Source organism: Ipomoea nil, unplaced genomic scaffold (genome assembly GCF_001879475.1).
Source record: "Ipomoea nil cultivar Tokyo-kokei standard unplaced genomic scaffold, Asagao_1.1 scaffold1936, whole genome shotgun sequence".
Taxonomy (NCBI): domain Eukaryota; kingdom Viridiplantae; phylum Streptophyta; class Magnoliopsida; order Solanales; family Convolvulaceae; genus Ipomoea; species Ipomoea nil.
This window is the reverse complement of record NW_017618364.1, coordinates 299,695-319,304: the sequence shown is the minus strand read 5'-3', so window position 1 is coordinate 319,304 and position 19,610 is coordinate 299,695. Positions and strand designations below refer to the sequence as shown.

The 19,610-nt window shown below is 35.5% G+C and overlaps 2 protein-coding genes across 2 annotated transcripts in view; both read right to left on the bottom strand.

Moving 5' to 3' along the window:
- Window positions 1-40: 40 nt before the first annotated feature.
- LOC109146649 (putative late blight resistance protein homolog R1B-17) lies at window positions 41-1,531 on the bottom strand. The gene has a single exon (XM_019294302.1). The coding sequence runs from the start codon at window positions 1,529-1,531 to the stop codon at window positions 41-43; it is 1,491 nt and encodes a 496-aa protein (XP_019149847.1).
- Window positions 1,532-14,576: 13,045 nt separating this feature from the next.
- LOC109146648 (putative late blight resistance protein homolog R1C-3) overlaps window positions 14,577-19,610 on the bottom strand; it is a 49,660-nt gene continuing 44,626 nt past the window's right edge. Inside the window, exons 6-8 of the mRNA XM_019294301.1 lie at window positions 15,580-16,549; window positions 14,801-15,517; window positions 14,577-14,671 (exon numbers count right to left, since the gene is read on the bottom strand). Coding sequence (XP_019149846.1) covers window positions 14,661-14,671; window positions 14,801-15,517; window positions 15,580-16,549 — 1,698 coding nt within the window. The 3' untranslated portion in view covers window positions 14,577-14,660. The remainder of the gene's footprint in view (window positions 14,672-14,800; window positions 15,518-15,579; window positions 16,550-19,610) is intronic.

Sequence of the window (19,610 nt, the reverse complement as noted above, 5' to 3'; positions counted from 1 at the left end):
GTATCTTTCACCGAGGACAAAGCATAGAATTGTTAGGATACTAGAATTCCATGGCATCCACGATTCTGCTTCTATTTCTACCCTTGGGCAAAGCTCTACTTAACTCATCCCATGCTTTAGTTGTCCAAATATCATCCAAGACAATGAGGTATCTCTTTCCTATTAGGAATCTTCTCAGCTTTTCAGCTATATCGTCCTCTCTCATCTGGTTCTTGCACCCAATAACTTGACTGTAAATATTGTGCATCAAGACTTTCAGGTCATATTCTTGAGACACACAGCACCATGCACGGACATGAAAGTGACTGGCGACAGTATCTAGACAATATACTTTGTTGGCCAGGGTTGTCTTACCAAGCCCGGGCATTCCAGTAATTGATATAACATCTAATTCGTCTGGTCCTCTGGTAAGTTGGTCTATTATAGTTTGTGTTTCCTTCTCAAAACCCACCACTGAATTGTCAGGACTGCCAGGAGTTGGGATATCAGGCATCCTCCCACGAAGCTTTGTAACCTCAGTCTTGATAAGCTTAATCTCTCTTATCACATCATTTAAACTCAGATGATGGCACAAGCCATCATCATTAAGCCTCAGGAAGTGAATTACATATTCTGCATCATAAGCCAATCCTACAGCACGAGCTTGAAGATTAGCAAGAGATTCATGTTCATTCCTTTTGAAAAATGAATTCAAAAAGGCAAGCTCCTTCTGTATTATCCCAATTTGATGTTCCACAGAAGCAAGTGAATTATCCATGGAGTTCATAAGACTGTTCAAGCTGTGCAGCAGATTCTGAATGGGGAACAATCTATCAGTTACAGGTTTGTCAGTATCTCCGAGATGAATCTCTTCAATCTGTTTACGATTGGATTCAATCTTCTCCAAAATGTCAGAAGTTGCAAGCTGCATGTCACCTTCTTTGGCTCCATTAATTGTGTTATCCTTGATCTTGTGAACAAAAAATCTTGCCTCATTGACAATAGATGCGATGCATGCTAAGACATCTTTTGATGGCACAAACTCCGTAAGATAACTTTTTAAGATGTCTATCCCTTTTAGAATTTGAGCATTCATAGGAACATCTGAACTGGCCATGCTGTTCTGTAGCTCAGATAGATTGCCCCAGAGAAATTTGGCAAAGTTATCTGGCTGTTTAATCTTGGCTGAAATTTCTGAATTTGACCACAGTGAAGCTCTTGTGGCATTCAAGAAAATATCTTGCAGCTCCAGCTCAATAAGCTCAATCTCACATATAAGGCGAAATGATTTCTTTATATCGATGCAGTCTATGTTGAATTCAGCCCAAAAGGTAAAACAAAGATGTGCAATTTCAAAAGCCATGGTCCGCACCTGTGTAGACAGATACTCAAGTTTCTCATGTACAATCCTGCCTCTTGTATTGCAGAAGTGGAAATCTCTGAGAAGTCTCAGCTTATTCTTGAGGACAACAACTTGTTCCAAAGTAAGTTGTGTAATGAAATCAGCACGTGATGTATAGTTGAGAATCCATAAATTCCAACAGATATCCATCAGACATGTTTGTCCCTAGACACGAAATCTGATATGATAACTTTGGACGTCTGAAATGAGTTTCATCCCCAATACATTGGTTCACGTATTTTGCATGAAAAATCAGGTCAGAATCAGATGTTTTCTTGCCAAGTGAGTGAAGAATTTGATCTTCCACAAATCTGATATGAGTGTTCCTGATCTTGTCCAAGTGAGGGGACAAATCAAAATGTGGATACTTGAAGTAATAAAAGCCAATGATTCTTAGCTCCATTTTAAGCATCTCAACTTCATTGTCACTTTCTAGGCTTTCAAGACGACTGAGAAGTTTCTCTTTGCTTTCGAGCAACCCTACTCTCATTCAAGGCATGTTACTAGCCCTGCATCAAAGACCAAATTTCAGCTATATGGCACGGAGATTTTGACATAAATTAAGATGTTGACACTAATGAAACAAACATTATTGGCTCGAGAATCCGAATATAGTTGTTCCCTATATTTATTATACTTATATCAATTCCAACTGCCATGACTTCTCTATGTCGTCATGGAGTCTGATAATACTTTTCTCAAACGCATCAAGACAAAAAGGCAAGACCGAAAGGATCACACATATGTCATCAATCATTTCTAATATCACATTCATGTAATTCAAGTAAAAGAATTCAAATTCCCTTAAACAAAGTCTAAGTTCAAACCTTGTGAATATAATAACATCCTTTGAAAGAGATACTTAAATGGGACCAAACAATGCTCCACACCATATCAGTCTATCTAAATGGGACTGTAGGATACTAGAGGTCAAGGTAAAAACTGATTTCAAGCTCTTTCTATCGATACAACAATTATACCACTTAATCAACCAAAGTGACAAAACATCTATACACTCCAACTCAAAATTATTTTGGATGAAATTTAAAGTCGATCAGAAATGCCTCCATACATTAATCTAGACTAGAGTATATCTCATTGGCTCAAACTAATCTTACCTTATAATAAAACAAATGAATGGAGACTAATGAGTACAAAAAAATTTAAAGAAAAAATAAGTTGAGAAGTAGTATGGAAAAGACTCACCTCAGTTCAACCTCTCGGAGATTTTCTAGCTTTCAATTGATGGTGATCTTAATTACCAGTTTGAAGAGAGTGTTTTATCATATCAATCATGGATTCATGGGGGAAAATGTGGTTAAAGCTAGCGACCAACGTGTTTGACAGAAGTTTTATTAGAAGACAAGGATAGAAGAGCACCTGCAGATGAAGGAATGCTACTTCTCTCAACTCTAAATCACTTCAACAATGGAGAAACGCAGCCATTTCTCTCACTTCAGTAACAATCAGTTTAGACTTTTGAATAGGTATTAGTCTCCCATGAGAAATTAAGAACTAGCTGAGTGTTTTGGTTGGAGGAACATATGATTAGGTGGGAAAAATGAATTACCCTTTCACAGAGATGAATAATGTGGTTTACACCAAAAAAAAAAAAAAAAAAAAAAAAAAAAAAAAAAGATGAATAATGTGAGAATAAAATGATAATTTTAATTTTAATTTAGTTTGTAAGATTAGAATTATTGAGATTTTTAATTTCATTGTTCATACTTATTATTATTATTAGTATTTTTTATGCGCGCGATGTGCACAAAATAGGTGTCCAATATTAGTACTTTATATTAAAATTTTAAATTTATTTAGATTTTAGATATTTAAATTATTATAAATAATAATAATAATGTGAAACATTTTTATAAATTTTATATTTATATTTTATAAATTAACTAACATATAATTCTAATATATAATGTGTATATATTATTATTATTATTATTATTATTATTATTATTATTGAAGAAGATAAGAAAATATATGGTGAATGCATATGCATGATAACAATAGTGGAAAAGATAACGGATGTTATAACGGTAGGGGTATGTTCGTCCAAAATATTGTAAAAGGACATAAATGAAGGGCATAACCTTCATTCACACTTATTATGTTTTTAGATTATTATTATTATTATTATTATTATTATTATTATTATTATTAAATGATCAAATTCAAATTTTGCTTTTGAACATTTATATAACACGTTGTAAATAAATTTTAAAATTGCATAACGAAAGTAATAAAATAGATAAAAAAGTTTGGACAAAACATATTTGATAGATTTGTCTATTGATTGATGTTCTGTGTTGAGGGTAGAAGAAGACACGCAATTATCCAAAGAGAGATCAAACATTAATTTTAGGTTTTTTTTTTTTTTTAAAAAAGGTAATTTTATTTCAAAGTTATTTTTTATCTTCCTGAAATCCATGGAAATGAAATACCAAGGGGGACATAGGACTCAAATTCCATGAAAATGAGGGAATTTCAATTCCGCAAAATTACAATTCTCTCCGACCAAACGAAAGAATTTGCTTGCCTTCGAAATTATGTGGAATTAGATGGGAATGGAATTGTAATTTCCTCCAACCAAATGCTCTGTAGTAGCACCGTGTAATCCCATCCATTTGTATGTAATGATCAAGGAATGAAACTAAGGAAAATGAGAAAATGCAGTGATATTTTTATAATTACCATGGTGTATTTATAAACACTTAACACTGTATCTGTGGGTAATTAATAGTACACACATGAAAACAAAACTTGTGTAAGACCGTCTCACGAATCATTGTTAAAAAATAAAGTGTTTATTACTTATATGATAACGTGTAACACTTTTTAAAAAATGTAATATTTTTACATTTTGATTTAAAAGTATTTTATTTTTCCTTAAAAGTATTTTAAAAGGACCCAAGTTCTCTAGCTGTGAGGGTGTACAAGGCTCAATATTACCCAACAACCTCCTGCGAGGGTGTACAAGGCTCGGTATTACCAAACAACCTCCTTTATTGATGCAACTGTAGGAAATTGCCCAAGTTTTTGCTGGCAGAGTATTATGGCCGCACATGATATGGTCTGCTCTGGTGTTCAGAGGAGGATTGGAAATGGTGCAACAACACTAATTTGGGGCTACCCGTGATTACCTGATGAGAGGCTTTAGTGGTACGCCTAATTGATCAGCATACTAATACATGGGATCCTCATATTTTATCAGATTTGTTTGATCCGGATGATGTGGCTGGTATATCTAGGATCCCGGTTAGCCCGGATTATGAGGACTCATGGTATTGGCTTAGTGATCCAAAAGGGTTATATACAGTTTAAAATGCTTACAGGAAGATTGTTGGAGATTTTGGCCTTAACCCTGGTGCTTTTGATAAATGGGTTACATTGTGGAAATTGAAGGTCACCCGAAGTGGAAAACTTTTTTGTAGAGAGCTTTGTGTGATATCCTCCCTACTACAAACAATTTACTTATAAAGAGAGTGGAAGTGGAACCGACATGCCCAATGTGTGGTTTAAGTCCTTACGTTCAAGTCATGCGACTATCCTATCTTACGTCGGGATGGTTGTAGACCAGTGCCGGGCGACTTTATCTTTGTTTAATCATTACTCTTTAAATATTATCTCTAGACCAATTAATTTACATGCTCATACTTTAGCTTCGATAGCTTTTAATCAGGATGACTTTATGTATTGGGACTTTGTCCTTCCTGACTCTATTGCTTCATTCATTCATTAATATATGCTAACGCTGTTGGTTTTCAAAAAAAATAAAAATTTAATACAACTTATTTTGTAAGCAAATGTAAAATAGAAATTAACTAAAATCCTGGTAATATTGTTTCCATATTCAAAGCTTTCACGTACTAACGTAATACCCTATATAATCAATTTAAACAATTTATAATATAACATAACAAATTCATATATATATATATGCTACAACCTCACGGTCAAATCTATATTATAATTAAAAACAAAATTCTATTTACTTGATTTCCTGCCCAAACAATAGTAAATAGTAAAGGTAAATTAAAAAAAAAAGAATGAAAAAAATGAACATAAATATTTCACAATAATATTCTACATCATCAATTAAAAATGGAATGGAAATTAGGTAAATTGGAAAAAGAAATGAATATTAATAATTCACTGAAAATTAAAAATGAAAAAAAAAAAGAATTGAAGTTAGGTTAACTGGAAAAAAAAATGAATATTAATAATTGACTGAAAATAAAAAATGATCAATAATTGATTAAAATGAAAAAGGAAATGGTCAGTTTATTGCATTTTAATTTTTCACAATATAATACATCAAATCACAATTATGTCATAAATCTTTCACAATTTTAAACAATGAAATGGAAATTAAAAATGGAGCAAAAATATTTTAATAATAATATTCTACATCATCAAGTAAAAGTAAATTAAAAATGAAAAGGAAATAATTAAATAATAATATTTTACATCATCAATAGTAAATACATATTTTAAACAATAGTAAAGGTAAATTAAAAATGCAACAAAAATAAAAAATAAAATAGAAATATTTCAATAATAATATTCTACATCGTCAATTAAAAATGGAACGAAAATTGAGTAAAAATATCACTGCATCTGATATTCTAATTGGCTAATTGACTAATTGGCTGAAAATAAAAAAGAATAATTAGCTGAAAATGAATATGACATTACAAATTCACTAAAAAATATAAAAAGAAATAAATACTAATAGTTGACTGCAAATAAAAAAATGATACATAATTGATTAATATGAAAAAAATTAATGGTTAGATCATTGCATTTTAATTAACAATGGAACGAAAACTAAAATTTGACGGAAATATTTCAATAATAATTCTACATCATAAATAGTAAATGCATATTTTAAACAATATTAAAGATAAAATTAAAAATGGAACGGAAATATTTCAATAATATTATTATACATCATCAATTAAAAATGGAATGAAAATTAGGTAAAAATATCACTGCATATGATATTTTAATTGACTAATTGACTAAAAATATAAAACAATAATTTGCTGAAAATGAATTTGATATTACTAATTGACTTAAAATATAAAAGGATCACTAATTAACTAATACTCTAACATTATATATTTTCACCCGAGTCACCTATCCTGATGGACTGAAGGTGTTTGCTCTATACGATGATGGACAGGATTGCGTTGCTACTACCAATGTTCTACAAAGAGGTTTCAATAATGTGTAAATACAGTCGTTGATATTATGTTTTTTAAATGACAAAATTGCTATATATCTAGACAAAAAAAAATATATATATTCCATACAAATGAATTAAGATAGCAATTCATTCTCATAACTGAGTTGCTAGAGAACGAACACATGCATTTGCCTAATTTTTTTTAAAAAAAACTATACAATGATGGATAAAATCTCCAAAGTTACAGCACCATATGCGTACATCTACACATTAGCTATTAATTTGAGCAATTATTTGCTCAAATTCAAACAATGATAACATCAAAAACACATAAATAATCAAAACCATATATTCAATTGCACTATATAATATTTGATGTTCTAATTTAAATAATTAATATATTAATCCAAATATTTTTAATATATTATAACAAATCCAATCGCATGTGCGAAAATACTAGTTGATATAAAACCCCACCTTGTCCTGGACACACTCACTATTTTTACACCTACAATTGTCCTTAGCCTATTTAGGGCATTTAATATAATATACGGTCTCCATGACCTAAGGACATCGTTCTATCATTTTATTAAATACACTTTTATTCAGATTTCGTGATTCGGGTCCACCCCAAATAATTAAATTCATCAATGTGTTATCCACACAATTTCATTATTCATCTCATCTCATCTGAATAAAAATATGAAAGCTAAGCTAGCTGCTCTGCTTGCCTCAGTTACATACGTTATCATATCTATAATATATGCATGCACGTTACCTGGTAGGTAAAGGTTGGAATATAACGGCGGCGATGGCTGGAATACGACGGCAGCAATGGCTAGTGAAGGAGGATGGTGAAGGAGATGAAGTTGATTGTAGGGATTTGTTGATTTGGGGAGGTCTGAAACCATGAGAGAAAGAACCAACGGAAAGAAAAAGAAAATAAAAAAAGTAAATTGGTAGAAATAAAAGTGAATAGACGACTCTTGTCAAAAATAGGGTCTCACCGGAAAAATTATCAAAGGACCGAAAGTTCTTAAAAATGATACTCTAGGATATTAAATGGCAAAAACAATAGTTGAAACTAATTTTGAAATTGCCACAAAAGACAATAGACCTCTAGTGAAATTAATTTTGAAATAAGAGAGGTCTCATCGTCTCCGGCCTAAGATAAAGAAGAGTTCTTCGTCAGATAAAGGGGTTTGCTGGAGTTTTTTTATTTTTTTTTAAATTAATTTTTTTTAAATTTGGTAACCGCCACATCAGCGGATACCAAGTCAACATGTCACTTTAAGTTCAATCGTATGATTTTGTAGACTTTTTTGAACGCAAAGGCTAGATCTTTGCGCTTACTGTGCACAAAGAGTCCACTCACCTTAAGAGATTGCTCACATGAAACTCGATCCCGAATCATTGTTCTCAAACTTCACCCCTGTGACCAACTGAGCTGCCCAGGCGGACAACATCCCTATTACCTACTCAAATGGCTGCAGTGTAAGTATGATGTATGATATATTTTGCTTGGTCTCTTCAGACTTCTCAACACATTAATAAGGACCTCCTGCATTGGGGATTCTTAACTCTAAAAACAATGAATACAACACTTTTTTTTTTTTGAAAGCAATAAATACAACACTTAATAATTGAATTTACACAAATAATGTTTCTGTGACCATGATCACTTATTCCATGGATCCTTAAAAACACAGAACATGAATGTCTCAAATGACACAAACATTGTCCTTAAAAACACAGAACAGTAAATGTCTCAAATGACACAAACACAAATATTTATCCTTAAAAACACAGAACATAAATGTCTCAAATGACACAAACATTAATACTTGAAAGGTTTAAGGTCACTGATGTACAATGTACCAAACCAGAAGTGGAAGTTTCATGTCTTTCCTTGATGCAGAATATCATCAGTAGCAGATTGACTGTGCTCATCAATTTGAAGAGAAACCATTCAAGAAATCCAGTTTTCAGAGCTTGTTACAAGTACACTGACAAAAATAAAGAAGAAAGGAATTACAGCAACCATCATTTGGGTGAAAGGGGATGTGCTATAGAAAAGAGAAGAGATGAGCATAGATAATGGAGAAGTCTTTATTTCACTTACAACTTTCTAGTTCCAGATCAGAATTCATTACGCGAACATTTATCTTGTTTCCCAGTCCCTCCATGCCTTCCTGAATTTTCTTGACTGAGCGAGCAACAGAGCTGTTGCATTGATCAATTTCAATTACTTCTAGAGTAGTAATATCTTGGAAATCAGATGGCACCTCTTCAAGACGCCAGCATTTTTCCAAAACCAGTCGCTTAAGGTTGGGAAAAGATTCAGCAGTGGCATTCCATCTCACAATCCTGGATTTGCATATTCTCAAGAACTTGAGTTTGCAGAATTTTCCTTCCTCAACATCCCATTGCTCACCATCAAATGCTGAGAACAGTTCAAGAGACTCAAGCCGGGTCAGGTTGGCAATTACTGAAATGCAATCCCATGGCAGGCGAAACTTGTGGAGTGTCAATTCCTTGAGATTTGGTGGAAAGTCAAATTCAGTGTGGATTGTTGCATTCATATGGTCATTGATGTCACATACTTCCAGAGATTCAAGTTGGTCAAGATATCCCAACTCAGGGAATCTATTGCAATTCTTATACCATTCCATTGAAAGTCTGCATCTGAGTTTTTTGAGATGAGGAAGCTTCCTCAACAGATGCTCCTCCCTGCGCGTGTTGAATAGGATCGGGAAGGAAAAGGTTTGGAGATTTAAAGGCTTTGGGGGTATACGGAAAGAATTTCTCATTTTGAGGCACCAATGACAATAGTGATCTATATGCAAATGTCTCAAACCCTCTAAATTCCAAATCATGAATGGTAAATGCAAATCCGCACTTGATTTCACCTTGATTGTTTCTAGATGGTGAAGACGCTCTAGAGATGGCTGTTCAACTGTATTCCGACCTTATAGACAAATAGCAAGGTACCTTAAACAAAGGAGAAACTCCACCATGGACAAAAATGATGTGCCCACAAATACGGACTCCAAGTCCAGTACTCTCACAAGTTTGAATGTGCTAGCTACCCATAAACCAGAGGAAGGATCCACATCCCATGCAGAGAGGGAATGTGTGCCAAGGTTAGAATTATGTGATGAAAAGCACAGAAGCGTGCCAAGACTAGGATTAAGTGACATAGCTAAATCAGGAGAAAGATATTTATCATTCCTTTTAAGCAAACAAAACCGATCATAAGAAGTCAATTCCGAATGTGGACTGGTTTGTTCACTGTCTGTTTGCATCAAGAATTCATCTTTCTTGGCTTTTTTACGACAAAAGCTACCTACCAGATCATGAATACGACATGTTTTGACACTGCCATTGTATCCCCTGGTGGAAACCATTATTAGGTTACTACCAATTAGATGATTCAGGTAGTCCTCTGCTTCATCCTCCGATACCTTCTTTTTTATTTGTTTCACAAACCCTTCAGCCATCCACAGCTGTATCAATTTGGAGACTGGAATTTCATAGTCCTCTGGGAATGCCCCAAAGTAAAGAAGGCATGGCTTTAAATGCTCAGGTAAATGCTTGTAACTCAATGCTATTACATCCATGCTCCGAGATTCATCTCCCCTGATATGTGAGCTTAAACTTTGAAGAAATTCATTCCACGAGAAGTATTTTTCTTCAATCTTTTTTTGTAGAATACCAGCTACCAAAACAACCACCAAAGGTACTCCACCACATCTTTCTGCAATCTGTCTCCCAAATTCCTTTAACTCTGGAGGGCCAACATTCTCTTTAGATAGCTTTAACTGCAGTAAATCTTGGCTCTCTTCAGTAGTGAAAAAACGAAGAGAATGGGGATCAGCACCAGACCTGGCATATTTTCCAACATCATATTCTCTACTTGTTAAGATGATTCTGCTTCCTTCTGTGCCCAAGGGAAAAGCTCTACTTAACTCATCCCATGCTTTTGTTTTCCAAACATCATCCAAGACAATGAGGTATCTTTGTCCTAGCAGTTTCTTGCGTAGCTTCTCAGCTATGTTGTCATCCCAGCTTTTACTGTCTTTGCATTTCTTATTTAAGCTTATGAGCAACGTTTCAACTATATCATTTAAGCTTTTGAATAATGTTTCCAGCATTTCTTTCCAACTATCATTCTCTTGGCACTTTTCATTTATGTTTTTGAACAACACCTCAGCTAGATCCTGTAGGCTTTTGAACAACTTCCGAACTTCATCATCTGTTCTCCAGATTTCTTTTTTGTCTACAATTTTGCTTTGGCTTATTGCACTTGTTATTTTTTTCCACATCTTAATGTCTTTGTGCCTTTCCACTGGGAATTTGGGAGACATTTCAGTGGCATCATCTCTGACATTATTGTCTTCAAAATTTACAATTAAGCTTTCATACAACGGCTTAGCAATATCATCCCAATTCTTGGTGTTTTCGCACTTCCCCATTATGCTTTTGTGCAGTGTACTAGATATCTTTTTCCAGCTGTTATCATCTTCGCTCATTTTTATTAAACTTTCATACAACACTTCAGTCTTATCATCCCTAATCTTGTGGCCTTTACACTTCCCCCGTAGGGCCATGCGTAGGGCTTCAGCAGTATCAACCCAGCTTTGCTCATCTTTGCACTTTTTCATTAAAATTTCAAGCACCACTTTATCTGTATCATCCTCACTCATACCGTCTGCAACTTGACTAAAAATTTCATGGAATACGTGGTTCTTGTCATATTCTAGAGAGACACAGCACCATGCCCGAAAATGAAACCAATCAATAACAGGTTTATGGCAAAACACCTTTCTGGCCAGAGTTGTCTTGCCGAGCCCAGCCATACCAGTAATCGATACAACATCTAGCTCTTTTGGTCCTCTAATCAGCCGGCCTGTTATTTTTTCAGTTTCATCCTCAAATCCCACCACAATTTCATCAAAACCGGGAGACGTTGGTATGTCAGGCATTGTCCCAGTGAGTTCAAAACCCTTTCTTTTAATGAGCTTAGTTTCTCCTATCACATCATGTATGATATCAGGTTATGATAAAAAGAATGAACATTTAACCTCAAAAAGTATATGGCATACCTAACTATTACTTCTTAAATCAAGAAAACCAATGAACAATACTGATTGTTGAAAGGAAAATGACTATTTATACAACTTCTGCACAACGTGACTTCACAACTTTTTAATTTTCACTGAGCACTTAATGTGTATCTTGTATCATCCAAAGTGGATTAAATAATGCCTCTTTTCTGCTATCTAATCGCATCTTGCAACTTTTTCTCAGATGCATCAATGCGGGTGAAGAGTAGTTATATAACAGGAAACAAACAGTACAGTACTGTGTTAACATCTAATGGAAAAATGAGTAATTTTATGTTCTAGTGGGGACAATAGTCGAAGGAAATCCAAACAGACAGCAGATAATAGTTGTTGAAAGCTTTCAATCACTCATGGGTTGCCAATTAATTTAAAGAATCATGAGACTTATCACAATCGATTCCAATAATGAGTATAAATTTTGATGGAAAGTTATGAGTCCAAGTAGCATTTTCTTAATTCACGAATTATCATGGGAGCAAATGATCTTTAAGGGTGGTATTTGAATATTATTGTATCATGATTTGTATGCACCTTAAATTTGGTTCAGATATATGCATAATTCTTTAAACCTAACAGACTTCGTATAAGCATTTTACTGTCAAAATCCTTGAGAAAAGAAAAAATTAAAGGAAATTCTAGAGCATGGCTTTGCCAGAATCTCTTCTGTATAAAAGTCAAGAAAGGTTCACTCACATTAAACACGCATTGTTGTCTGTTACTACAAGATCAACAATATTTCAACTAACAAATGTAGTTTCATTTCTAAAGTTGGAGGTGTTTTTGCTTACTACTTTCAAAGCTAAGAATAGAAATGAAAATTGATTAAGGATTTTTAACCTCTAAGGATAAGAGTGGAAAAAGGAAGGGAAAAGGTTTATCATTTCCATTATTCCAATCCTTTTCCTCGACTCTTCATTATTATTATGGGAGTTTCTTCAATGTTTACTCCTAAAAAAAGTTAAAATAAGGGCCTTTTTTTTTTTTTTTTTTTTTTATCACATTTCACTCTTTTCTTTCTTTTTCCAATCTAGTAGACATCACCACTGTATTTGACAATATGTAAATTATTCAACCTTGTAGAAGCAGATGCAAACACTAATAATTCATTGATATATTGGAGACTAACAGATTTGAAAGAAAAACTTTGTGCAGCAGTTTGGAGACTAAAGGGCTCACCTCAATCCCACAGCTGGCAGCCCCTCCTAGCTCCAAATTTGATAGCTAGCTTGCCTGTTGATGCTGGTTTATAACTGCAAATTAAGACAAGGTAAAGACATCCATTGCGGTTGCTATATATATATATATATACACACACACACACACACACACACACACACATATATATATATATATATATATAGAGAGAGAGAGAGAGAGAGCTTACATTTTCTTGAGAGTTTAGACAGAGAGAGAGAGAGAGAGAGGGAAAGCATATGCAGAACAAAGGTGAGTGCTTGGCTCTTTCAAGTTTCAAATATATGGAAATATGTAACAGATCACATGACACATGTGCCACCCTTTGGGGAACTATTTATTTACATAGTTTATTTCATAACTAACAAGGTTTTGTCCGGATGTGGAGCTGCTTCAGGTGCCAGCTGGAAACTAAGAGTTGACTATGATGAACTGCATCTAAGTTAGATACTATATTATGAGTTTGAGTGATCTAATTAAAGATTTAAGTCTGTAGTGAGATATACTTTACAATATATATATAATCCAAACAGAAATCATAAACTCAAAGTCAACTGTTAGAATATAAATAATATGATAGTATGATATATTAAAATAGAACTATCTGTATTAAAGTTTTATTTCAAATTGAAATATCTTGCAATTAGAGTTTGTATGAGTTATTACATAATGTACACAGGACAATTAGAATAAAAATAGCATTTCATGTGAGCCTGATCACTGAATCCTTAATAAATACAAACACAAAAGTCTAAAATGACAAAAATACAACATTAAAAACCAGAAATGGAAGTTTCACTGTCCTTTGATGCAGAACATCATCAGTAGTAGAAAAACTGAGCTTATCAATTTGAACAGAAACCATTCAAGAAATCCACCTTTCACTGTCTATTACAAATGCACTGACAAAAATAAAGAAAGAGAGGTGTTGAGGTTTATTCACTCCACCCTAAAATATCCGGGTTTAATCTGCATTTTTGCTTAGCCAAATAAGTGAGTTTTGTGTTGATAATCAAAGTTTTGACTAAATAAACAAGAACTTTCATGAGTTCAATTCTTGTCATCAATCATCAAACTTATGAAATATTTCTAAGAAAAGCATTTTGTCTTCATAATTTTCGTTTTCCGATTAATATAAAGTAATACTACAAGGTTGGAACCACTTAATGTGACTGCCATATAAAGGAGAGGGTACATTTAATGTACCCCTCTAAAGGGAGAAGTCATGCTAGGCAGTTTTGCATCGTTAGACAGATCATTTAATATTTTATTTTAGATTTAGAAAGATGAATGAATGAAGAACAAGGTTACAAGGATTAGTATCAAATTATATATGAATGCATGCATAAATATGTAATTCAACTTAAATGAATAATTTTCATATTCATCTATGTTCCATCTTTAACAATGAATACACACTAAAACCCCAATAAACTAAAAGTTTGATAGTAATGAGCACTTAATTATGTGATGACATCCCTACTCAAATGTGGGAGTGCATAGGAGCAGTCTATTTACACATAATGTTTTCTGGGAACTTGATCACTTATTCCATTGATCCTTAAAAACACAGAACATAAATGTCACAAATGACACAAACACAAACATTATAATACTTGAAAGATTTGAAGTCACTGAAGCACAAAGTACTAAACCAGAAGTGGAAGTTTTCCTTAATGCATAATATCATCTGTAACAGACTGACTGTGCTCATCAATTTGAAGAGAAACCACTGAAGAAATCCAGTTTTCAGAGCCTGTTACAAGTACCCTGACAAAAATAAAGAAGAAAGAAATTACAGCAAGTCAGCAACCATCATTTGGGTGAAAGGGGATGTGCTATGGAAAAGAGAAGAGAAGAGATGAGCATAGATAATGGAGAAGTATCTATTTTACTTACACTTTCCTAGTTCCAGATCAGAATTCAGTACGCGAACATTTAGGTTCTCGTTTCCCAGTGCCTCCATGTCTTCCTGAATTTTCTTGACTGAGCGAGCGACAGAGCTGTTGCATTGATCAATTTCAATTACTTGTAGAGTAGTAATATCTTCGAAATCAGATGGCACCTCTTCAAGATGCCTGCATTTTGCCACAACCAGTCGATCAAGTTTGGGAAAAGATTCAGCAGTGGCATTCCATCTCACAATCCTGGATTCGCATATTCTCAAGAACTTGAGTTCGCAAAAGTACCCTTCCTCAACATCCCATTGCTCATCATCAAATGCTGAGAACAGTTCAAGAGACTCAACACAGGGCAGCTCGGCAATTACTGAAATCCTATCCCATGGCAGGCGAAAATTGTGGAGTCTCAATTCCTTGAGACTTGGTGGAAAGTCGAATGCAGAGCGAATTGGTGCATTCAGATTGTCACTGGCGTAACATGCTTCCAGAGATTCAAGTTGATCAAGAAATCCCAACTCAGGGAATCTATAGCAATTCCTATACCATGACGTTGAAAATCTGCATCTAAGTTTTTTGAGATGAGGAAGCTTCCTCAACAGTTGCTCATCCATGGGTGAGGTGAATAGGACCGGGACGGAAAGGGTTTGGAGATTTAAAGGCTTTGTGGGTATACGAAAAGAATTTCTCATGTTGACGCACCAAGGACAATAGTGATCTATATGCAAATGTCTCAAACCCTCTAAATTCCAAATCATGAATATAATGGTAAATGCATACCCACACTTGATTTCACCTTGAAAGTTTCTAGGTGGTGAAGACGCTCTAGAGATGGCGGTGAAACTGAATCCCAACCTTTTAGACAAATAGCAAGGTACCTTAAACAAAGGAGAAACTCCACCATGGACAAAAATGATTTGCCTACAATTATGGACTCCAAGTCCAGTACTTTCACAAGTTTGAATGTGCTAGCTACCCATGAACCAGTGGAAGGATCCACATCGGATGCAAATATGGAAAATGTGCCAAGGTTATGTGATGAAAAGCACAAAAGCGTGCCAAGACTAGGATTGAGTGACAGAGCTGAATCAGGAGAAAGATCTTTATCATTCCTTTTATGCAAACAAAACCGATCATAAGTAGAAGTCAATTCAGAATGTGGACTGGTTTGTTCACTGTCTGTTTGCATCAAGAATTTATCTTTCATGGCTTTTTTAAGACAAAAGCTACCTACCAGATCATGAATACGACATGTTTTGACACTGCCATTGTATCCCCTGGTGGAAACCATTATTAGGTTACTACCAATTAGATGATTCAGGTAGTCCTCTGCTTCATCCTCCAACACCTTCTTTTCTATTTGTTTCACAAACCCTTCAGCCATCCACAGCTGTATCAATTTGGAGACTGGAATTTCATAGTCCTCTGGGAATGCCCCAAAGTAAAGAAGGCATGGCTTTAAATGCACAGGTAAATGCTTGTAACTCAATGCTATTACATCCAGGCTCCGAGATTCATCTCCCCTGATATGTGAGCTTAAACTTTGAAGAAATTTCCTCCGCGAGAAGTATTTTTCTTCAATCTTTTTTTGTAGAATACCAGCTACCAAAACAACCACCAAAGGTACTCCACCACATCTTTCTGCTATCTGTCTCCCAAATTCCTTTAACTCTGGAGGGCCAACATTCTCTTTAGATAGCTTTAAATGCAGTAAATCTTGGCTCTCTTTGTTGAAACACAAAAGTTGTGTCTGTAGAAATATAGCTGTTGAAGTTGTGTAGGGTTGTGTCTATTAGGATTGTGTCTCTTAGTCTGTATATATATTTATCTATTGTCTCCTCATTGAGACAAGCAAGTAATAAAAACTTCTTCTACATCTTCTTTCTCAAAATGGTATCAAGAGCCAAAAGTCAAAATTTGATTTTTTTTTTCCGGTGAACAGTACATTTACTGTTCATTCGAAATTAATTTTTCAAATTACTTGCTATTGGTGAGATATTTTATCAAATTAGTACTACAGCCGCCTTACCCATCCTCCGGCGACCATTACCCATCAATTCCGGTCGCCGGAATCTCCTCCACGCGCCACCGCGTCGCTGGCGCTCCGACACCACGCGCCGGCGCGTGAGGCCATCTCCGGCGGCCTTTTCCGGCGAGATTTTCCAGATCGTATCGTCGGCTCTCCTCCTTTCCTTCCGTGCAATCAGATTTATTTTTGGTCACGATGTCTTCCGACGGAAATTCTGATAATTCGGGTACTATTTCTCCTGCCAATAATTTATCTACTTCGTCGAGCTCTGTTTATGTGCCTAATCTGTCTGGAAACCCGGTAATCACTTCTGAAAGATTATGTGGTTCTCAAAATTACCACTCTTGGTCGGATGCCGTAGAATTATGGTTTATGGGCCAAGGTGTTGTTGACCACTTGCAAAAAGAAGTGGATATGATACCGGAAAAAGAAAAGACAGTTTGGCAAAGGTTAGATGCTCAACTTTGTAGTCTCCTTTGGCAGTCTCTTTCTCCACAATTGTTGCCTTTATTCCGGCCCTTTAAGACATGTGTCGGGGTGTGGAGTCAAGCTCAATCTCTGTACACTAATGATGTCTCTCAATTCTATAATGTTGTTGACAATTTGGTTAACTTGAAGAAAGATGGTATTGATATGGAAACTTTTCTTGGCAAAGCCCAAAGTTTGATTGCTGAGTTTGGTACACTCATGCCTATTGGTGGTACACCCGCAGAGCAACTTACCCAACGAGAGAAATTCTTTGTCATACTTCTCTTAACCAAATTAGGTCCAGAATTTGAAAGCATCCGGAATCAAGTTCTTGGAAGCAACATTGTCCCGGGGACCACCAAGTTGTTCAAACGGCTCTTGCAGGTCACCTCCATTCCGGGTACTCACACATCCACTACCGAACAATCTGCTCTAGTCACACAAGGTGGTCGTGGACGAACTAACAATCGTGGTGGACAGAAAAACACTAGAGTGTGTGATTATTGTAATAGAACTGGGCACACACGAGATCAGTGTTGGAAACTTCATGGGAGACCGGTACGTACGCAAGCAAGTGTTGCTCAATCTCAACCTGGGGAACCAAATTCTCGAACCATTTCCGCTGCTGAGTATGAAGAGTTTGTTCGATTTAAAGCCACTCCCAAAGCTTCTGGTTTAACTCCTGCAGCCTACACTGATGGAACTCATACTGCCCTTGTATCACAATCTGGCCTGAGCGGACCATGGGTTATCGATTCAGGTGCCTCTGAGCATATCTCTGGTAACTCATCTTTATTTTCTCATTTCACCAAGTCTAAGTCCCTTCCATCTATTGTTTTCGGTAATGGGTCCAAGAGTACGGCTACTGCAATTGGAAAGGCTTCCCCCCTTCCTACTTTGCCTCTCTCTTCAATTCTTTATATACCTAACTGTCCTTTCAATTTAATTTCTGTTCATCAACTTACAAAATCTTTGGACTGTACGGTCACTTTTTCTTCTGATTCTGTCATTATGCAAGACCGTCGTTCGGGGAAGATGATTGGCTCGGGGTATGAATCAGAAGGACTTTATCGATTATCTACCCCAAACCCTTCTACAGTTTGCACTGCTACCATTCCTCCTTCCCTTGCCCATGACCGACTAGGACATCCTAGCCTTAAAAAATTACGGCGACTTGTCCCTAGTTTGTCTCACTTATCTACCCTAGAGTGTGAAGCCTGTCAGCTTGGCAAACATTCTAGAACATCGTTTCCTAATCGTGTTAATAAAAGAGCTGCTTTCCCTTTTTCCTTAGTTCATACTGATGTTTGGGGACCTTTTCGTTATAATTCAATTCTTGGTTTTAAATATTTTGTTACCTTCACTGATGATTTTTCTCGTTGTACATGGGTCTTTTTAATGCAAAACCGTTCTGAAGTACTTAATGTTCTTCAAAAATTTGTTAATGAGATAAAAAATCAGTTTGGGGTGTCTATTAAAACTTTACGAAGTGATAATGCTGGAGAATACTTTACAACTCCTTTATCTAACTTTCTTGATTCAGCGGGCATCCTCCATGAGTCATCTTGTCCCGATACTCCACAACAAAATGGGGTATCTGAACGTAAAAACCGGCATCTCGTTGAAACAGCCCGCACCATGATTCTCCACTATAAAGTCCCTCCAGAATTCTGGGCAGATGCTATCCTTCATTCCTGTTATTTAATAAATCGTATGCCTTCATCTGTTTTACATGGTAAGATACCTTATAATATTTTACTTCCCGATAAGCCTCTTCATACTCTTCCTTTAAAAATTTTTGGGTGCACCTGTTTTGTCCGGGACACTACCCCAGGGCGTGATAAATTTTCTCCAAAATCCTTAAAATGCATGTTTGTTGGGTACTCTAGGTTGCAAAAGGGTTTCAGATGTTATTCTCCTGATAAGCATCGATTTTATGTATCTTCTGATGTTACTTTCTTTGAATCAACACCTTTCTTTTCGTCTAGTTTACCGACCTCCATCTCTCATTTTCCTGATGTTCTTCCTGTTCCTACTTTTCAAGGAGGGACCGAGGTACATTTACCTCAAGATCCGTCATCACCTAGAAATCCTAGTCCCTCACCTACTGAACCTCCTTTACAAAACAACGGTGTTACCCCCTTTCCTTACACTTATCATCGCCGCTCTCGACCACCCGCGACAGTTCAAATCGATGAAATCCCAACTGATTCATCTCTCGAGCTATCTATGCCCTCGAACCCGGTTCCGGCAACAAGCTCTCCTATTGCAAGTCGTGTAGGTAACAGGTCATCACGAAATCCCTTTCCCATAT

Bases quoted from the DNA above. Each gene is read 5' to 3' on its own strand.
- LOC109146649 (XM_019294302.1), bottom strand. From the start codon at position 1,531: ATGGATATCTGTTGGAATTTATGGATTCTCAACTATACATCACGTGCT.